The sequence below is a fragment of the Chenopodium quinoa genome, unplaced genomic scaffold, assembly GCF_001683475.1.
Source record: "Chenopodium quinoa cultivar QQ74 unplaced genomic scaffold, ASM168347v1, whole genome shotgun sequence".
NCBI lineage: Eukaryota > Viridiplantae > Streptophyta > Magnoliopsida > Caryophyllales > Amaranthaceae > Chenopodium > Chenopodium quinoa.
This window is the reverse complement of record NW_018745024.1, coordinates 48,503-67,265: the sequence shown is the minus strand read 5'-3', so window position 1 is coordinate 67,265 and position 18,763 is coordinate 48,503. Positions and strand designations below refer to the sequence as shown.

Sequence of the window (18,763 nt, the reverse complement as noted above, 5' to 3'; positions counted from 1 at the left end):
GAGTGGACGAAATTGAAATTGACCGATAAAGAAGAGATTAAGCACTTGGAACTTAAAACGAATAAATGACTTCCCTGAGGAGATTTCCAAACGCAGAGAAAGAATGAAAGTCCTGATGTCCCTAGCCCCGACTAAAGAAAATAGTGAAGAGATGAGAGTGATAGATGATGAGATTGATGAGCTTGAAAAAAGAGAAGAGACCTTTGGGCTCAATGTAGTAGACAAGATTGGCTTTGGGAAGGTGATAAAAATACATCCTTTTTTTCATAAGAAAGCCAAGCAAAGAAGACAACAAAACACAATCATGGGTGTTTTTTGATGAAGGAGGTACTTGGAGGAAAGAAGAGAACGAGGCAGAAGTAGTGTTTGAGGATTTTTTTAAATCCCTTTTCACCTCGAATGGAGAAAATGATATGCAACCACTACTGGAGAAGGTTGAGGCTCGAGTCACTGATGAGATGAATGAACTTCTTGCTGCAACATACACAAAGGAGGAGGTGATTAAAGCACTGAAACATATGCATCCTACAAAGGCACCTAGACCCGATGGAATGCCCACCCTCTTTTATAAAAATTTTTAGAATCTTATAAGGGAGGATGTGATTGAATATGTGCTTTATATCTTGAATAATGGGTCCCTGATTGAACAAATAAATCATACCCACATAGTTCTTATATCCAAAAAGAAAGATTGTGAGTATACAAAAGATTATTGACCTATTAGCTTGTGTAATGTTCTTTATAAGATCGTCTCAAAAGTGCTCTCTAACCGTCTTACAGCAGTTATTCCAGAGGTGATTAGTGAAAATCAAAGCGCTTTCATTCCCGGAAGGTTAAATACGGACAATGTACTTGTTGCTTACGAAATGTTTCATTATCTCCGAAAGAAGAAAACAGGAAAAACGGGGTACATGGATTTGAAACTCGATATGAGTAAAGCCTATGACCGGGTGGAGTGGGCTTTTGTTGAGGGTATGATGATGAAACTTGGTTTCAACCAAAATTTTGTCAGCCTTATTATGAGATGTTTGTCTTCAATAACATACTCCATTCTTTTCAATGGGTTCCCAACAAATTCTTTCAAGCCAAGCCGTGGCCTTAGATAGGAGGACCCCATCTCCCCCTTTGTAGACACCCATTTGTGTCTCCTCAAAACCAAACCCGATGATGAATACCTTTTGCGTCGAATCATAATCGAATGAAGTGAAAGTGTGAAAAGTCTAGTGTTACGGTTAGTTTTTAATATAAAATCTTTCTTTCTGTTTTCGAAAACCTGCTCTATTTTATGAAAATAACCAGTCTAGTTCAGTTTAGTCCATGACAAGGGTCCAATAATGGTGTAGTTGGATGGGGCTCGAAAAGATCTTTCCAACGATATATTATAAGTCCGATTTCGATGAATAATGAGGAAGTTATGGCCAAAATACTAATTGGGCCCGGTTTGGTTCTTATATGCGGCTCAATGATCTAGAGGAGGACCTATTATTAATTATTATTCCTAAAGCTAGTAGGATTGATTATAGTCTTCTAGAATCATCTAGAAGGTTCTTTTTTATTCTAGTAGGATTAAGATTGATAATTATGTATATGAGTTTTACTTTGAATAAAATAAGTGTTTTATATGAAAATACGATTTTAGCCTTCATACGGATTTTACGGATCAATTTTATCGAGAAGTGAATTCCGCATTGAAAACGTGTTGAAACCTCTTGCACCGCCTGACAACAGGTTCGTCGCCTGGCGCCAATTTCGTCGCCTGGAGACGAGCTCTGTCGCTGGCGACATGATGCTGTTTTATTCCTTTTCGAACTCTAACTCTTTTCTATCAATTCCGGACTATTTTCTTATAAATAGGGTCCTTGGACCTCCGTTTTTCAATAACCAGAATTCTCTAATTCTTCTCTTTCTAAGCTAAAGCTTATTCTCTCTCCCTCTTTCTAGCCTAGCCTTTTACAAACACAATTCCTCATACATTAGTTCTAGACACACATAGCCAAGTTCGAAGTTGCCTTCGCCCTAACCGTGAAAGGTTTAATATTTCTGAGGGTTTGGTCCCAAATTCCTATTTCAATTATTTAATTTAATTATATTATTATTATTCTTTGAAGTTACTAACGTGTGTATTTTGTTATTAGAATGATATACGAGACATCAAAGTAATTACTTTAATTATTTAATTGATATTATGATGTAGAAATCATGCAAAGATTATTATTTTTCTTCCTAGTATCATGTTAGGATATTTTATTGCTTCCTAGTATCATGTTTAGGGTAATAATTAAGTTTCTAATATCAATTATGATTTCTATTGTGCTTCCTATTTTCTTTCCTAATATCATGTTAGTATCATGTTAGGGTTAAAGTTTTGATCTTTAATGTTTAGTGACATGCTAGGGTTTGTTATTAATCTTGTTAGTATCATGCCTAAGATCTTGCTAATATTATTATGCTTTATTGACATGATCATGATAATTATTATTATTATTATTTTGATGATAATTATGCTTTATTATTATTGTGATTATGATTATTACTATTGATGCTTGATATATATATATATATATATATATATATATATATATATATATATATATATATATATATATATATATATATATATATATATATATATATATATATATATTTGTTGTTATTGTCTGATCACACCTTTTGTGCATATTTAAAGGGAATTTGTACTTGTAATCACGCTTAATAAGCTAATTAATAATCTTGTTTAGGGTTAATTTGATTATAATTTAAGTGATCACCAATAATAGTTTTATTTGTGCATTAATATTCAACCAACACAGATAAACAGGTTTAGGGTAAACCTATTGATTGCATGTTAGTCAGAAAGCGCATATGAATACGAGAAGAATAAAGTAGAGGTATATTATTAGGGCGAGTTCTTTCTCTTTTATATTGGATTTGTATCTTCATCCCCGAACACCAGTCATGGTTCCAGACCTATTGGAGTTAACGATCTTCTACATCGTTAAGGGGTGTAACCTTCACCCCGAGAACGGTTTACAAGTTCCTAAAACTTGTTAACGACTCTTTTGCTCTAGCTTCCTTCCCTTTGGACGCCATCATGCTTAAGTGTATGATTACAGTGGGGTTCAAGTTTGGGGTAATGCTTGAAATATTTCCTACACCCTTCCTTTTCCTTATATGTGCTTGTAGACACCCGACCATTTGTGTCTCCCCAAAACCAAACCCAGTGATGAGTACCTTTCGCGTCGAATCATAATCGAATGAAGTGAAAGTGTGGAAAGTCTAGTGTTGCGGATAGTCTTAGTTTCTTTTCTCTTCTCTCTGTTTTTGAAAACTTATTTTAAGAAAACAGCCAATTCAGTTTGGTTGGTCCATGATATGGGTCCAATAGTAGTGTAGTTGGATGGGGCTTGAAAAGAGCTTTCCAACGATATATTATAAGCCAAATTCCGATGAATATTGAGGAAGTTATGGCCAATTTACTGAACTGAGCCCGGTTTGAGCCTTATATGCGGCTTAATGATCTAGGGGAGGGCCTAATATGATTTATCATTCATAATGCAATTAGGAATGGTTTTAGTTTTCTAGATTCTTCTAGAAGGTTCTTTTCATTCCTAATTCAATTAGCATTGATAAATTGACTTTTGTTGACTTTTTAGAGTTTTAATTAGAATCAAAGAGCATTTTTGAGGAAAAATACGATTTTATCCTCCTGTACGGCAATTTTTATCTGATTTTAAGAAAACGTGTGGATTTTTGAGTCAGCGCCAAATGTCAGCTGTAGCACCTGACGCTATGATTGGCGCCTGGCGCTAGACTTGACGCCTGACGCCAACCTTAGCGTCTAGCGCTAAGGTCAGCGTTTAGCGCCAACTGGGTTTTTTGCGTCAGAACTCTGTTTTTGATATTTTATCTTTTTGGCTGATTTTCTTTATAAATAACGTTGTAAAAACTCCGTTTTCATTCAACTACAATCATCAACAATCATCAATTTTCATCAACTCTCATCAAGATTTTCTTGATTACTTTCTCTCTCTCTCTTTTCTAAACTAGCTTTTCTCAAATATAAAAATTTCGCATTCATTAGATCTAGATACACCTAGCCGTATTCGAAGTTGCCTTCGCCCTAGACGTGAAAGGTTTAATTTCCGAGGGTTTGGTCCCAAATCTCTATTTCCATTATTTAATTTAATTGTGTTGTTTATTATTTTCCTTGAAGTCACTAATGTGTGTATTTTGTTATTAGAAAGAGGTACGAGACATCCTAGTAAGTACTTTAATGGTTTAATTGATATTATGATATAGAAATCATGCTTAGATTGTTATTTTAAATTCCTAGTATCATGTCTAGGGTAACTTTAATATTAAGTATGACTAAAAGTATGATGCTTTTTATGTTCTTCCTAATATTTATGATTGTTAGTATCATGTTAGGGTTAAAGCTTTGATTTTTATATGCTTAGTGACATGTTAGGGTTTCTTATTAATCTTGTTAGTATCATGCCTAGGATCTTGTTATTATTATGCTTTAACATGAACATGATTATTTTTATGATTATTATTATTATGATTATAATTTTTATATTATGATTATTATGTTGCTTGATATTTATTTTTGTTTCTTGATCACGCCTTTTATGCATGTTTAAAGGGAATTGGTACTTGTAATCATGCTTTAATAAGATAATTAATAATCTGTTTTAGGGTTAATATGATTATAATACAAGTGATAGCCAATAATAGATTTATTTGTGCATTAATATTCAACCAACATAGATAAACAGGTTTAGGGTAATCCTATTGATTGTATGTTAGTTAGAAAGCGCACATGAATACGATCAGAATAAAGTATGTAGAGGCCTATTATTAGGGCAGATTCAATCTCTTTTAGGTTTGATTTGTACCTTCATCCTCGAACCCTATTTGGTTCAAGACCTTATGGAGTTGACGATCTCTTGGATCGTTAAGGTGTGTAACCTTCACCTCGTGAACGGTTTACAAGTTCCTAAAACTTGTTGGCGACTCTTTTTCTCTATCTTCTTTCCCTTTGAACGCCACCGTACTTTAGTGTATGATCATAGTGGGGTTCAAGCTAGGGGTTAACGCTTGAAATATTCCGTACAACGCTGAAGGTTTTTCGGCCTTGTTAAGAGATGCTCAAGCACGACTGATTATGCATGGAGTGAAGATTGGTAGAAATGTGAATCCCTTCTCTCACCTCTTTTTCGCTGATGATAGCCTACTTTTTTCTAGAGAGAATGACACGGAGGTGGGAGCATTCTTGATATCCTTACCACGTATGATATTGCATCGGGTCCAATGATAAATTTGGAGAAATCGGAAGTGTCTTTCAGTCGTAATGTCAGTATTGATTTGCAAGAAATACTTCGTATGAAGACTAACTTTACGATGGTTGATGGTCACAGAAATATCTTGGACTTCCTACTTACCTAGGGAGATCGAAGAAATTGGTTTTCCAAGTTATCCAGGATCGGGTTTGGAAAAAAGGTGAAGGGATGGAAAGAGATATTTCTGGCAAAAGCGGGTAGAGAGGTGCTCTTAAAATCAATCGCTCAAGCCATTCTAACATACTCAATGCAGTGCTTTAAACTACCAGAATCTGTCATTGAAAATATTAACAGAATATGTATGAATTTTTTGTGGGGACAATAGGGAAATGAGAAGAAAATTGCTTTGATTGGATGGGAGAAGCTGTGCAGATTGAAGAGTGATGGGGGACTTGGTCTCCGAGATATGAGAGCTTTCAATATTGCCCTTCTTGCAAAGCTATTCTGGCGAATTTCGGAATTTCCAGACTCCCTTGCAGCTAAGGTTTTGAAGGGGAAATATTTCCCTCGTTCATCTTTGTGGGAAGCAAAAATCGACCCTAATGCAAGCTATACGTGGAGATCTATCCTAGGTGCAAGAAAGCTTGTTGGGGAGGCAAGCTGGATTATTGGAAATGGAAGAAAGGTATCTGTATGGAACGATAAATGGGTCCCAAACCTTCCTGGGGAACGTCTGACATCGTGCCCTGCTTCAGAGAATGATCGAAAAACCTGGGTATCTTCTTGGATTTCAATTACAGAGGAGGGTGGACAAAATTGGGTTATTAATCATATGCTGAGCTCTTTGGAGATGCATGCTATTGAAGCTATCAGACTTCTAAGGTGGGATCAGGAAGATATCTTAAGTTGGAATCACTCAAAGAACATCTCTTTTACTGTCAAAAGCGCTTACCATCTTGAAATGAATCGCAACAAAGGTAATATCGGCTCTTCGAATCATGTGAATGACCAAGCCATATGGAAGAAAGTCTGGAGGGTAAAAGTTCCCGAGAGAGCAAAAAATACGATGTGGAGGGCAATGTGTGGGGGGCTCCCTACTCGTGCAATTCTCGCCAACAGAGGTATGCATATCGATGACATTTTCCCTTGATGTGGTGAAAATGTGGAAACCATCATGCATATGGTGGTGCGTTGCCCGAAAAGCCATCTCTTATGGCGTCTTTCCCCCCTAAGACTGGAGGTAGATGAGTGCTGGGCAGATTTTAATTTTTTTATTGGGTTTCTGCCATGATCAAAGTGTGTGTTCATACTAATAGATGGAATTTACTGCTCATGTTTGTCTGGAAAATATGGAATTTAAGGAATTTGTGGGTTTTTGAAAAATTAAGGATCGACCCTGCAATTGCAGTTATAAGACTCTCAATTTCTTTAGGGAATTCGAAGCTGCCCAATTAAGAGACTCTCCTGCCCCTTCTGCTAATCATGTTACTTCTTCTAATAGTGTCTGGAAACCTCCTATTCAAGGGATGTTCAAGCTAAACTCTGATACTACAATTTGCAAAGATGGCAAGGTGGGGGTAGGTATGGTAGTTCGGGATCATTGGGGTGATGTGTTAATGTCCGGAGGTAAGCCTTTTAGCAAAGGGTGCAGCGTCTTGGAAGAAGAAGCTGAAGGCTTGCTCTATGGGATCCTTCAAAGTTTTGAGGCTGGTTTTTGTAATTTAGAAATCTCGACTGACTGTCTACCTCTCCTGAACCTCATTGAATGGAAGACGCAAGAGCGAAGCCCAGTACAGATGATTGTCCATGATATTCTTAATGCTACTATCAAGTTTGTGTTCTGTTGTTTTTCTTTCTTTCCTAGGCATTGTAATAAAGTTGCAGACTGCATTGTAAAACTCTCTCTGTCATGGCAGTATTTATGGTGAATGGATGCTCTGCGATTGTATATTTCTGCTCTTGTAATTGTCTGTTGAAAACACTTATGATTTTTATGACCAAGTGTATTAATAATGTGATTGCTTGGAAGTTGTAACTATAAACAGGCCTAAATGTATAATATGTTGAGTTTTTCACTCTTGTCAAGCAAGCAATAGATGATTAAGATTTGCTAAGCAAATAGATGTCTCAGATTTAGTGTTGGTGTACTGGTTGAAGAAGTATTGTTAGTGTAGCATATGATGTATGATTATTTTTTGGCATGTTTGCAAGCAAGTGCTATTATTGACTGATTCATGTTTTATTAACAATACAAGGGGGTGTATTTTACGAGTTTGGGATCATGCATCAGCACTGCGACCATGCTTATGTCCTTTGTGTCGCCGTCCCATTAGTTTGTTAATACCTACTGAATCTTCCCGGGAACAAAGGGCTAATCCAGAAGTTGCAAATATTATAGGGAGGATTGAATTATATAACCGTCAATATGGTGAACGATCCAGTGATCTCATGCAGGTACTTATTTTTATAAAGGTTACATTAGAGAACTTATAGTGAATCTTTAATTATGAAAGAGTATACTATATAAATTGACGTTTTGTACTCATTAGACAAGTCTTTAGGCTGGTTTGTTCATATTTTTGCATAGTGTTGAGCAGGAGCAGTAGGTATAATTGAGATGGTATGACCTACATTTGTAATTTCTTACAAAATATTGGGAAATAAATTACGCATTCCTTGATTAATCAAAATTCATGAAAATTTCAAGTTTTTGTTCAAAATCAAACAAGATTAATAAATTCCTAGGAATTGTAAGTGGGAAGCATTTTCCCACGTATATGATTTCCTATAGTAATTTACTTCCCATATAAATCAAACAAGCCCTAAATAAACAACAAAATGTATATTAACAAGCGTAAAAGTTAAAATGTTACAAATATAAAAGACTCGCAATATTTGTAGAATGATTAAGAAGAGCCAGAAATAATATATTATGACTATACGAGGGTTATGTTAGAAATCTTAAGCGGTTTATGTAATATGGCCTCCGTTTTCATCAGATATTTAAGTAATTATTAAGTTTATTGTTCCCATATATTTTTAGTAAATTGCTCAGTGGGTGGTTGTAAGAATACCATGCTTAAAGAATGAGAGAAATTACTAGTTTGTGTTTATTAAAATTATAAAGGAAAATTTTGGATATAGATAACACAAAACTCATATAAAAACAAACGGAGTACACGAGCAGTGGCGGACCCACCCTTGTGTATGGTGGGTTACGTGACCCAGCATAAAAAGGTTAAAATAATAAACATTGTAGTAGTTAGTTGTATGTTGCTCACTAGTCTAGTGGTTAAGGCTTTACATTTCTATTCAATGAACATGGGTTTGATACCCATGGGCAGCATTTTGGGCTCAAACCCTACCTTATTAGTTTTTTGGGTTCCTTTCCTTCTCTTTTTACCTTCTTAATATTTATGTTTTCTTTATTAACTTCATCCCTCAAATCCTATCTTCTTAGTTCTCACTAGGTAACTTGTTAAAACTTATCATTTGAAATCTTTTGGGTAATTTCATTGGTCATTTGTCATTATCTGTCACAAGTCCTCCTCCTCTCCCACAAAATATTTAATATTTTCGGAGTAATTTTTTTTTTTAAAAAAATTAGCTTTTAAAATATTAATGTAATAATTATTGATTTGTATGCGGTCGATGGGAGACGGTGACCCAACATCCGTAAAATCCTGGATCCGCCACTGTTTACGAGAGTTCATATTCATACATTCCTTTGATAATCATATCATCCTTTGATAATTATTAGTTGAGTAGTGATAATTGTAATTGATCCATTTTCAACCTACAGCTCTTCATATGATATTATGATATAGTCCTATGAGTAATTTACATAGTTTATGACAAATTTGGTATAGTATATATACTTTAAACTAATTTTGAGTTTCAACCATAAGCTAACTAATAGAATACACCAATCACGTGCTACAACCAGAACCTTAAGCTTTTGTTGAGTTTATGCGGAGCCACCGTTACAAAAAGATCATGGGCTCAAATTTGCGTTTATTGTTGCTAGTATAAGATTAATGTGACTTGTGTAAAAAGACGTCTTGTGAGATTTTGTTAGATTTGTTCTAATATGTTATAACATATAAATCATTTTTAAGAAATTAGAATAAAGAATTGAAGTGGGTTTGTGGGTCACACAGTTTGGAAACTTTGAATATGTACTTGTAAGCATAACGATATTTCAGCAATGTGGACCAAAGTTTAGGAAAAATAAATGCACCAAAATTTTCTCTTTAAAGAATAGTATTTACAACACAAAGCACGCCAATTTGATAATATCAACTACCTTTGTAAAGGTGGGGGCAATAGTGCAATACATTTCTGTTACCTAACATTGATCCTCAACTTTTTTGGTTTTAACAGGATCAAAACACAAATAAAAATCTACATAACATTAGCAAATTAGCTTGACTAATCCGGTTGTATCTTGCAATTTGGTGCACCCTTTGACACAAACTCTGTCACGGAGTACTGGTCAACAGACCCAACATCTAGTCGTTTGTACTAAGTAGAAATCCGTTGATAAGAAATCTAGGTTTGTAGTGAGATGTGGCGGGGTAGTGCTAAAGTCAATGTTAGAAGTTGTCATTTCAAATTTGCATATTCCACGGATATTTAATTTCTTGATTGAGGACTTGTGGTTGAGAATTGTACAGCATTAGAGTAGCTTAATCACAAGCTGTTATTCACATGCTAGTCTTTATTCAACTTGAAACTCGTCTTAGATTGTACTCTTACATTTTAATTGGCTCTGGTGGTGTGAGATTTGGATAATATCTTGGATTCTGATCTTGTAAAATTAGTTGTGACTTGCTTTTAATCTTGATCTTTTTATGGAGAACGGGCTATCAAGCCTCATTAAAGGACTAAAAAAAGAGTTTTAAGTGTTAATTCGAAACAGTAAACAACTCCCCAAAGTTGTACAAAACAAGGTTGGAATTTAGATTATGGACCCAACATGATGCTCACCGTGCACTAAAAGAGCACACGTGCTTATGTAAAAGAATATGGAATGATAAATGAACATGTTTCATGCTGTTTTATATTATGGCTATTAGGCTATAAATGTTTAATGCTAAGCAATGATACACTTGATTGTTTGTTTTTGTAACTACATGGTCATTTTTATCTTATTTCAGTGAAGAAATTAGTTGAGCGTGCCATAAAGTTGAATACTTTGGATTACCATTACTAAGCAAACAGTTACTTATTTGTATGAAAGGAGTTGAGCACATCATCTAACTTTTGGCTCTATTTCTGATGAACTCTATTGCAGTACCCTTTTGTGACACTCGTTGAAAACATTATATGGTTTCTATTATACTGGCTCCAAACTATTTGACTCAAGGGGAATGATAAAACATTTTATTTTATAATCGTATAAGGATATTATGGAAAACAGGGAAGTATTTAAGTAGGTAGATTATATTAATAAAGAAATCTCTCCTTAAGTGAATATTTGTGCTCTTACATTGAGCTGCTGTGCTTCATTGTTCTTGATATAAGACATTGGGTGGTCAACGATATGAGTACAATTGTGTCGTATTGCTGGGAAATGTGCAGGATGCCAGTGAAGACATTCTTTTGTGCATAATATTTTTTTTATTTTTAAATTTAGAGTCTTCCTTTCCTGGAGATAATTCTAACTTCTAAGTACTAGCTGCTCTGAATTATATGCGGCGTAGAAATTGTTATCAGATCTGTAGAACTCTACTTGTGCTGTTATGCACTTAAAATGAAACATGTGGTGCAAGTACAGTATTCCCACCAGGCGACCATTGCGATTTATTAGATTATTTTTTATGCTAATCGACTTGATTATACAGGGCTCCCTCATATTCATTTTCTAACTTAAACCAATACTCCTTGATCCGTTTCCCCCGTCTTCCACTTTGAACATCATCCAGCTTCAGCTTCTCTGATACAACTCCATGCATTTAATCACACTGGGTTCATTGTTTTCTTTGCTGTTATTGTTGACCTGTAATTCTTTACACTTTTCTCTGTATGTTTCCTTAAAAAAATTTCTATTCTGATGAACTATCTTAAACTTAACAAAATAATGGCTATCGTTTACAGATTATGATTATTGACTTCAAACTTATCCTAGTGGGACTGCTACTGCCCACCTAATCAACAGCTTTCACACCCCAAAAGGAGCCAAATTAGCCAACTAAGGCTTTTAACACAATTCAATGTATTGCAATTGCCTCCTGTCAGCATGGCAAGGCGTTTGATTTGACTTGATTTTTGCTCTCATCCTTTTACTTACAGGAAGCAGGTAAAGACTTTAGGCAAGTTTTTCACATTCAGCTTCTTATGGGGTTTCTTCCAATGGTTCTTCACAGGAGGAGATACTTGTGGATTTACAAATTTTCCGACTTTTGGCCTGAAAGCCTTTAGCTACAAGTATGTATATGAATTTTGTTCTGCAGCTGATCCTTTGAGTTAATTAATGATTTTGGCAATTATAGTTCCACATCTTATATAAATATCTCTCGTGCTTAAAATATCTAAATTTTTAACGAGCCACGAGTGATGTGAGTTGAATGGATACATACTGTTTGGCAAGCTGAATGATTTTTTTATTTCTTCAACTATATTCAAGTTAACGCATAATTCAGTTCTGACCTCTGCTTGCTTTTGTGTTGGGATGTAATCACAGGTTCTATTTTGATTTCTCAGCAACTTATGTAGGTGTGGGTATGATATGCCCATATCTTATTAACATATCTTTGCTACTTGGAGCAATATTATCATGGGGAATCATGAGGCCACTTATAGAGACGAGGAAGGGTGTCTGGTATGATGCAAGCCAAACAAAAACGATGCATGGTTTGCAAGGTTACCAGGTACTTCTTGTTTCATTTTTTTCTGCATACTCCAAAAGAAAGATGTTCATAGAAAGTTTATCTCTGATTTTCTTGCAGATATTTATTGCCATAGCTATTATCCTTGGTGATGGACTCTACAACTTCATTAAAGTCTTTGGACGCACGATTTTTGGTTTGTACAAGCAATTTCAGGCCAAAGATACAGGCACTATTCTTCCTTCTGATCATTCAGATACTGATGACTCTTCATTACAGTCATATGACGATCAACGAAGAACTCGGTATTTCCTCAAGGACCAAATTCCAAATTGGGTTGCTGTATGTGGCTATGTTGCCATTGCGACAGTATCTATCATTACACTGCCTCACATCTTCCATAGTCTCAAGTGGTACCACTCCTTAGTCATGTATATAATTGCACCAATGTTGGCCTTCTGTAATGCTTATGGATGCGGGCTTACTGACTGGTCCTTGGCATCAACTTATGGAAAATTGGCTATCTTTGTTATTGGTGCTTGGGCTGGTGCTTCGCAGGGTGGGATTGTCTCTGGACTAGCAGCCTGTGGGGTCTTGATGAATATTGTTTCCACAGCATCAGATCTTTCCCAAGACTTCAAAACAGGATATATGACACTAGCATCTCCCAAGTCAATGTTTGTGAGTCAAATAGTAGGTACAGCAATGGGTTGTATAATCTCTCCTTGTGTCTTTTGGCTTTTCTACAAGGCCTTCCCTGATATAGGCGAGCATAGTTCACAGTATATGGCACCTTATGCCTCCATATACAGGAGCATGGCCACTCTTGGAGTTGAGGGATTCGGTACATTGCCAAAAAATTGTCTGACACTATGCTTGATATTCTTCGCTGGAGCTGTGGTCATCAACGGGATTAGAGACTTTGTGGGGGAAAGATGGGCAAGATTTATACCAATCCCAATGGCGATGGCTATTCCTTTCTACATTGGAGGTTACTTTACCATTGACATGTGTGTTGGTAGCTTAATACTTTTCTTATGGCAGTGCACTAACAAAGCCAATGCTGACGCATTTGGACCTGCAGTGGCTTCTGGGTTGATTTGTGGAGATGGAATATGGACTCTGCCAAGTTCTATACTTGCTTTGGCTGGTATTAAACCACCCCTCTGCCTTCAGGTTGTTCCTAGGCTACATAGTTGAAAATTTTACGATTTATTCCTTGTCATAGGCGCAAAGTGTTACTGTTATTTAGGTTTACTAGCTATACCAATTGTAGATTCTTGTAAGCTGTTTCAAATCTGAACACTATACACGTTAAACTTTATATGTACTTTTTTGAAGGAAAAATTCTTATATGTACTTCTGTGTTTGAGCAAAACTGCCATTTACACGGGTAATACAGTGAAATCTGTTACAAAAGATCATTTGCTTGATCTGACTAATATTACTCCTTTATCTTTATTCATCTTCAAGTATACTATATTGAAGCCAAACATGTAAATAACTATAATCGATGATCAGCATTCATTTACTTTCTTTTCTCATATCCTCTCTAAAAAAAAGGTCTATCTAACAAATGAGTAACATTTGATAAACTCCATCAATGAGAATTCCAAGCTAATTTATAGAAGGCTTCAGTACTTAAATTGAATTTATAATAAAGATTAAGCCGCTTTATGATAATCCGTGGTTTATACACACGGGTGTACAATGCTCATCATACACCCGGATAAATAAAAAAAAGGCGGAAAGAACATCCTGTGTTTCATAAAGAACATACATGTATTTGACAAAGAACATGTTTGTATTTGACAAAAACATGCATTACCGAAGAACATAAAGATATAATAAAAAGAACGAGATAAAAACTTAATAAAATTTTCTGAAAAATTACACATTATTAACGGAAAAAATTTAGAGGTGATAAAAAATCGAGTAGGGCCGGGCCATATCATAATTTCTCGTGCCCAAACCCGTAGAAAAGTAGCGGGTTTTGGGCTTTTTTCGAACCCGGTTCGAGTTTTAACTAAAAATGCATTTTTAGGTTTGTCTAAACCCACCCTATTTCGGGCCGGATTGGGTCGGGAAGCGAGTCTTGCCAATGTTGATCAACTCTTAAAAAATCCTTACCAAAAATATCATTTCCCCAAAAAATAGTTTTCTATCTCTCCAAAAAAAAAATTCAACTTCCCATAATAATTTAGTTTTTTTTACTCTAATATTATTTTCAATTAAAAATGATTTAAGATTTCAATATCAAATTTCAAAATAACATATGTTAAAAGAACATAATTTATATTGTAAAGTACATATAGTTAATACCTAAATAACACACTAATCAAACTCAAAGAATATATGATAATAAAAGTAATTTAAATATGACATATGATAATAAAAATAGAATTTGAACGTCATTACGACCTTAAAGAACAAACACGCCAAATTCAAAGAACATACTTTGTATTGTTAAACCCAAAAAAAAAAAATATGTTTATCAACATATGTTAAATAACATAAGTTATAATGTGAAGAACATATAATTTTACTCAAAGAACACACTGATCACATTCAAATAACATATTAAAGGTATGTTCTTTGTCAAACATAGGTATGTTCTTTATCAAACATTATATGTTTTTTCCGCCTTTTTTGTTTACCCGGGTGCACCATGTTCATGGTGCACCCGGGTGTATTATCTTATTTTCACTTTATGATTCATCATCTTCTCATAATTTCCTTCTTACCCTTGTTATTTCATTTCATACTTGAAGCTAAGTTGACTAACTGTATCAAGGGCTGTTGAGATACAAAACTTAAGCATTAATGAGTTCACGGACAGAAGTCTTTGACTCGTTCACAGAGATGTCGACAAATTCAGACAGTATAGACCTGAACTCTTCTCCTGAGAGTGTTTCTTTCTCCAGCAAAACGTCTACAAGTTTATCAATTGCATCTCTATTATTTCTGATATGTTGCTTCGCCACTTCATAAGCTGTCTCAATTATACGACGTACACATGCATCTATGTCTTCTGCTAGCTTTTCCGACATTGAATTTCTTGCCAACAACCTCAGAACTACATCGCTTTGCTGAACTGCTGGATCAATCAAAGCCCACGGTCCAAGTTCTGACATTCCAAACATTGTTACCATCTGTAACATATGAAAATTTGACAAGATTAGTCAAGATTTCATGATTTTTAGTATAATTCCTTTTAGCCTCCTTGAAGAAACTAATCATATTCAGAGTATATATACCTGTCTAGCTATTTGTGTAACTTGTTGCAGGTCTCCTGCAGCACCAGTAGTGATTTCTGGTTCACCAAAAATGACTTCTTCTGCTGCCCTTCCTCCAAGACCGCCTACTATCCTAGCAAACAATTGCTTCTTTGACACGAGAGTTGGGTCTTCATCCGGCATGAACCATGTAAGACCTCGTGCTTGACCTCTTGGTATCAGAGTGACTTTCTGTACTGGATCATGTCCTGGAGTCAAAGTCCTGCAGATTTGCGTTTGCAATTCAGATAAGCCCTTTATAATTAGAGGAAACTGATAATATTTATGAATTCCTATTAAAATACATTTTAGTTTTTGTAATTTACACCAAAGAAACAAGATATAATTGGTACTATGCCAAAGAATAAATGTTAAAACAATATCAGTTTGAATGCTACTTACGCGCTCACAGCATGTCCAACCTCATGGTAGGCCACCAAAATCTTGCTTTTCCCATCAGTCATTGTGGTTCCTTCCATTCCTGCCACGATGCGATCAATTGAGTCATCAATCTCCTTTACAGTAATCCTTGCTTTTCCTCTTCGACCAGCTAGAATGGCAGCTTCATTCATAAGATTGGCCAAATCAGCTCCACTGAATCCAGGAGTTTTCATGGCAACAACACTAAGTGAAACATCCTTATCTAGCTTCTTGTTACTGCTGTGGACCTTTAATATTTCTTCCCTTCCTTTCACATCTGGTAATCCAACTGAGACCTGTGAATACAAACCACTTTAGCAACCGCGTAAAGCTAATCTTCCTAATGTATGCACTTCTTCTCACTTATTCAGTAAAAATGTTTGAAAAGAAGTAACTTTGTTGGGACATTTTAAAATAGCCTTCTTTTCCCACCTTAAATAAACTTCCATTATTTTTCAGTCAAACATGTTAGTTATTATTGTACTAGAATAAGAAAACCAGAGCAAACCTGCCTGTCAAATCTTCCGGGTCTAAGCAATGCCTGATCAAGTATCTCAGGCCGATTAGTAGCTGCAATAACAATAACTCCAGTATTCCCAGCAAAACCATCCATCTCAGTAAGCAACTGATTCAAAGTTTGCTCTCTTTCGTCGTTCCCTCCACCAATGCCCGTCCCTCTTTGCCTCCCAACAGCGTCGATCTCATCAATGAAAACCAAGCAAGGAGCATTTTCCTTGGCCTTGTTGAACAAATCTCTGACTCTGGAGGCCCCAACTCCTACAAACATCTCAATGAATTCAGAGCCTGAGAGGGAGAAGAACGGCACTCCTGCCTCGCCTGCTATTGCCTTAGCTAGCATGGTCTTCCCTGTTCCTGGTGGTCCAACCAACAGAACTCCCTTAGGAATTTTTGCTCCTACTGAAGCAAACTTCTCTGGGGTTTTTAAGAACTCCACAATTTCCTGAAAATCCTGCTTTGCCTCATCAACTCCTGCTACATCGTCAAATGTTACTCCTGTGTTTGGTTCCATCTGAAACTTGGCTTTGCTCCTGTTTTACAACATACATGATAATTATGTCATGAATTTTGCTACATTCAGATGTAATAGTTCAATTTGTGGTAACTGCTAATTTATGCTGTAACTGTTTTTCAGCTTCTATAACATTAGATGGTTATGTCCTGTTTAGAAATTATGTGATGGTCATTAAATATCTCAGTTGCTTGCTACTCTTACAGTGTAGCATGTAAATTTGTAAAATTAACAGCATTTTCTAATTTGCTTGTGCTACTAATCAAGTTTACAACCGGTGCATTTGAACTTTAGATATATAAGGCCAAATTAAAATCAGATACCATTTAACTCATAGTGTAACTTTTAAATTTGATTATTAATGTGATCCTTTTAACTTGTAAGATATCAATTTATAATACAAATGATAATGTTACTTCTGTCTTGTGTTTCAAAAGCTACAACACTTTTGACTTGCTTGTGACACTATTTGAAAACCCCACTTCAACTATCATTTGTAAATTATTTGCAAGTTTAATTATATTTATGTGTGATTTTATTATAAAATTTTAAACTTTTTAAACGGAGGTGGTAGATTTTATGTTACTCTCACAAAAATCTCTTAGCAAAATATGACAACAAATCATAACAAAAAATTGTGGCCTTATTTTTTAGTGCTAATAAAAATCCAGAACAATCTTATTTGAAAAAAAAAAATAATTTTAACACAATAAACTAATAATTTAAAAAAAAAAATAAAAAAGAGAGAAGGAAAAAAATTACTCACCTGCCAAGCCCAAAAGGCAAGTTTGGGCCTCCACCAGGAATATTGGGCCTGGAAGCCCTAAAAAGCAAATCACCCAAAAAAATCAAAGGAAAAGCAACATTACTCAATAAATCAAGTATTGCAACTTCCATATTAACCTCTGGAGGATTAACAGCAAAATCAACATTTTTATCCTTCAACTTTCTCACTAATTCTGGTGGTAAACTAGGCAGTTCAACCTTAAGCCTTTGTATTTTATGAAGGGCATCATTGTAAATTTCTACGACCGCAGACCGGCCATTCTCAATCAAGTCCACCTTCCTCACTACACCTTCATCCAAGTACTTCAAGAAACTTGAGTATGATATCCTATTAGAAGCTAAATCTATTGGGCTTGGTGGACTCGTGACCTCCGCGTTTGCTGGGTTGGGCTTTCCACTTAGTAGCCCAGCTCCAGCTCCTCCAACTAGGCCCAGCCCACTTGATGATAAGAGCTTTCTTCTAGGAATTTTTGTATGTTTAATGTCTAAATTTGTTGTACTATAACATGGGTTTTGATCTTTGTTGCTTGCTTTTGGTAATTGTGTTTCTTTTGGAATATCTTGAGGTTTCCATTTTGGGAGATTGTAGCGAGAGTGAGATGGTAAAGAGAGTGAAAGAGCAGGTGCCATGTTTTTACACTAATTGAGTATCAAAGCTAGTACTGAGTAATATTAAAACTTAACAACAAACACGACTTTTACTGACTACCAAAATCAGTTGCTAAATGCAAATATATATGAATTTACAAAAAAAATGCAACACCGCGATTTTTGTTGTATGTTTGTATGAAGATGAAGGGAAAGGGAAATTTGGTATATAAATAGAAGAGTTTAGGATGATTCTAGGACATGAACGAACTTTAATTAGGAAGTTGACATTAGATATAATTCTTAGATTTTTACATAATCCAATAATTCATTTTCTATAAAGAAGCATCTGGATTTGTCTCAGTTTCTTTATAGTTTGGAGCTTTGCAACTATTACTAAACTAGTATTAGTGACAAAAGTGTCTTTCTTTAACTTTGATTTGTAACCATAAGTTTGGTTATAGTGCTACGGGCCATACACTTGGGAAGCACTTGAGCAAAATGCTGGGGCCTTAGCTTTGTGGTTTAGCTATCACTATCAGTATATATGAG

At 35.4% G+C, this 18,763-nt stretch overlaps 2 protein-coding genes across 2 annotated transcripts; one reads left to right on the top strand and one right to left on the bottom strand.

Moving 5' to 3' along the window:
* The first annotated feature begins 10,824 nt into the window (after positions 1–10,824).
* LOC110708228 (probable metal-nicotianamine transporter YSL7) lies at positions 10,825–13,471 on the top strand. Its single transcript, XM_021886315.1, has 3 exons — positions 10,825–11,711; positions 11,968–12,154; positions 12,233–13,471. The coding sequence occupies exons 2-3, from the start codon at positions 12,008–12,010 to the stop codon at positions 13,310–13,312; spliced, it is 1,227 nt and encodes a 408-aa protein (XP_021742007.1). The 5' UTR covers positions 10,825–11,711; positions 11,968–12,007; the 3' UTR covers positions 13,313–13,471.
* Positions 13,472–14,793: 1,322 nt separating this feature from the next.
* On the bottom strand, positions 14,794–18,558 carry LOC110708227 (ATP-dependent zinc metalloprotease FTSH 6, chloroplastic-like). Its single transcript, XM_021886314.1, has 5 exons — positions 17,604–18,558; positions 16,316–16,856; positions 15,790–16,103; positions 15,370–15,610; positions 14,794–15,264 (listed from the first exon to the last, which is right to left on the bottom strand). Exons 1-5 carry the CDS (start codon positions 18,251–18,253, stop codon positions 14,926–14,928), a joined length of 2,085 nt encoding a protein of 694 aa, XP_021742006.1. The 5' UTR covers positions 18,254–18,558; the 3' UTR covers positions 14,794–14,925.
* Between the last annotated feature and the right edge of the window lie 205 nt (positions 18,559–18,763).

Bases quoted from the DNA above. Each gene is read 5' to 3' on its own strand.
- LOC110708228 (XM_021886315.1), top strand. From the start codon at position 12,008: ATGATATGCCCATATCTTATTAACATATCTTTGCTACTTGGAGCAATA. The intron at 12,155-12,232 runs GTACTTCTTGTT...ATTTTCTTGCAG, and splicing joins ATGGTTTGCAAGGTTACCAG to ATATTTATTGCCATAGCTAT.
- LOC110708227 (XM_021886314.1), bottom strand. From the start codon at position 18,253: ATGGCACCTGCTCTTTCACTCTCTTTACCATCTCACTCTCGCTACAAT. The intron at 16,104-16,315 runs GTTTGCTCTGGT...TTGTATTCACAG, and splicing joins CCGGAAGATTTGACAGGCAG to GTCTCAGTTGGATTACCAGA. The intron at 15,611-15,789 runs GTAAGTAGCATT...GCAAATCTGCAG, and splicing joins GTTGGACATGCTGTGAGCGC to GACTTTGACTCCAGGACATG.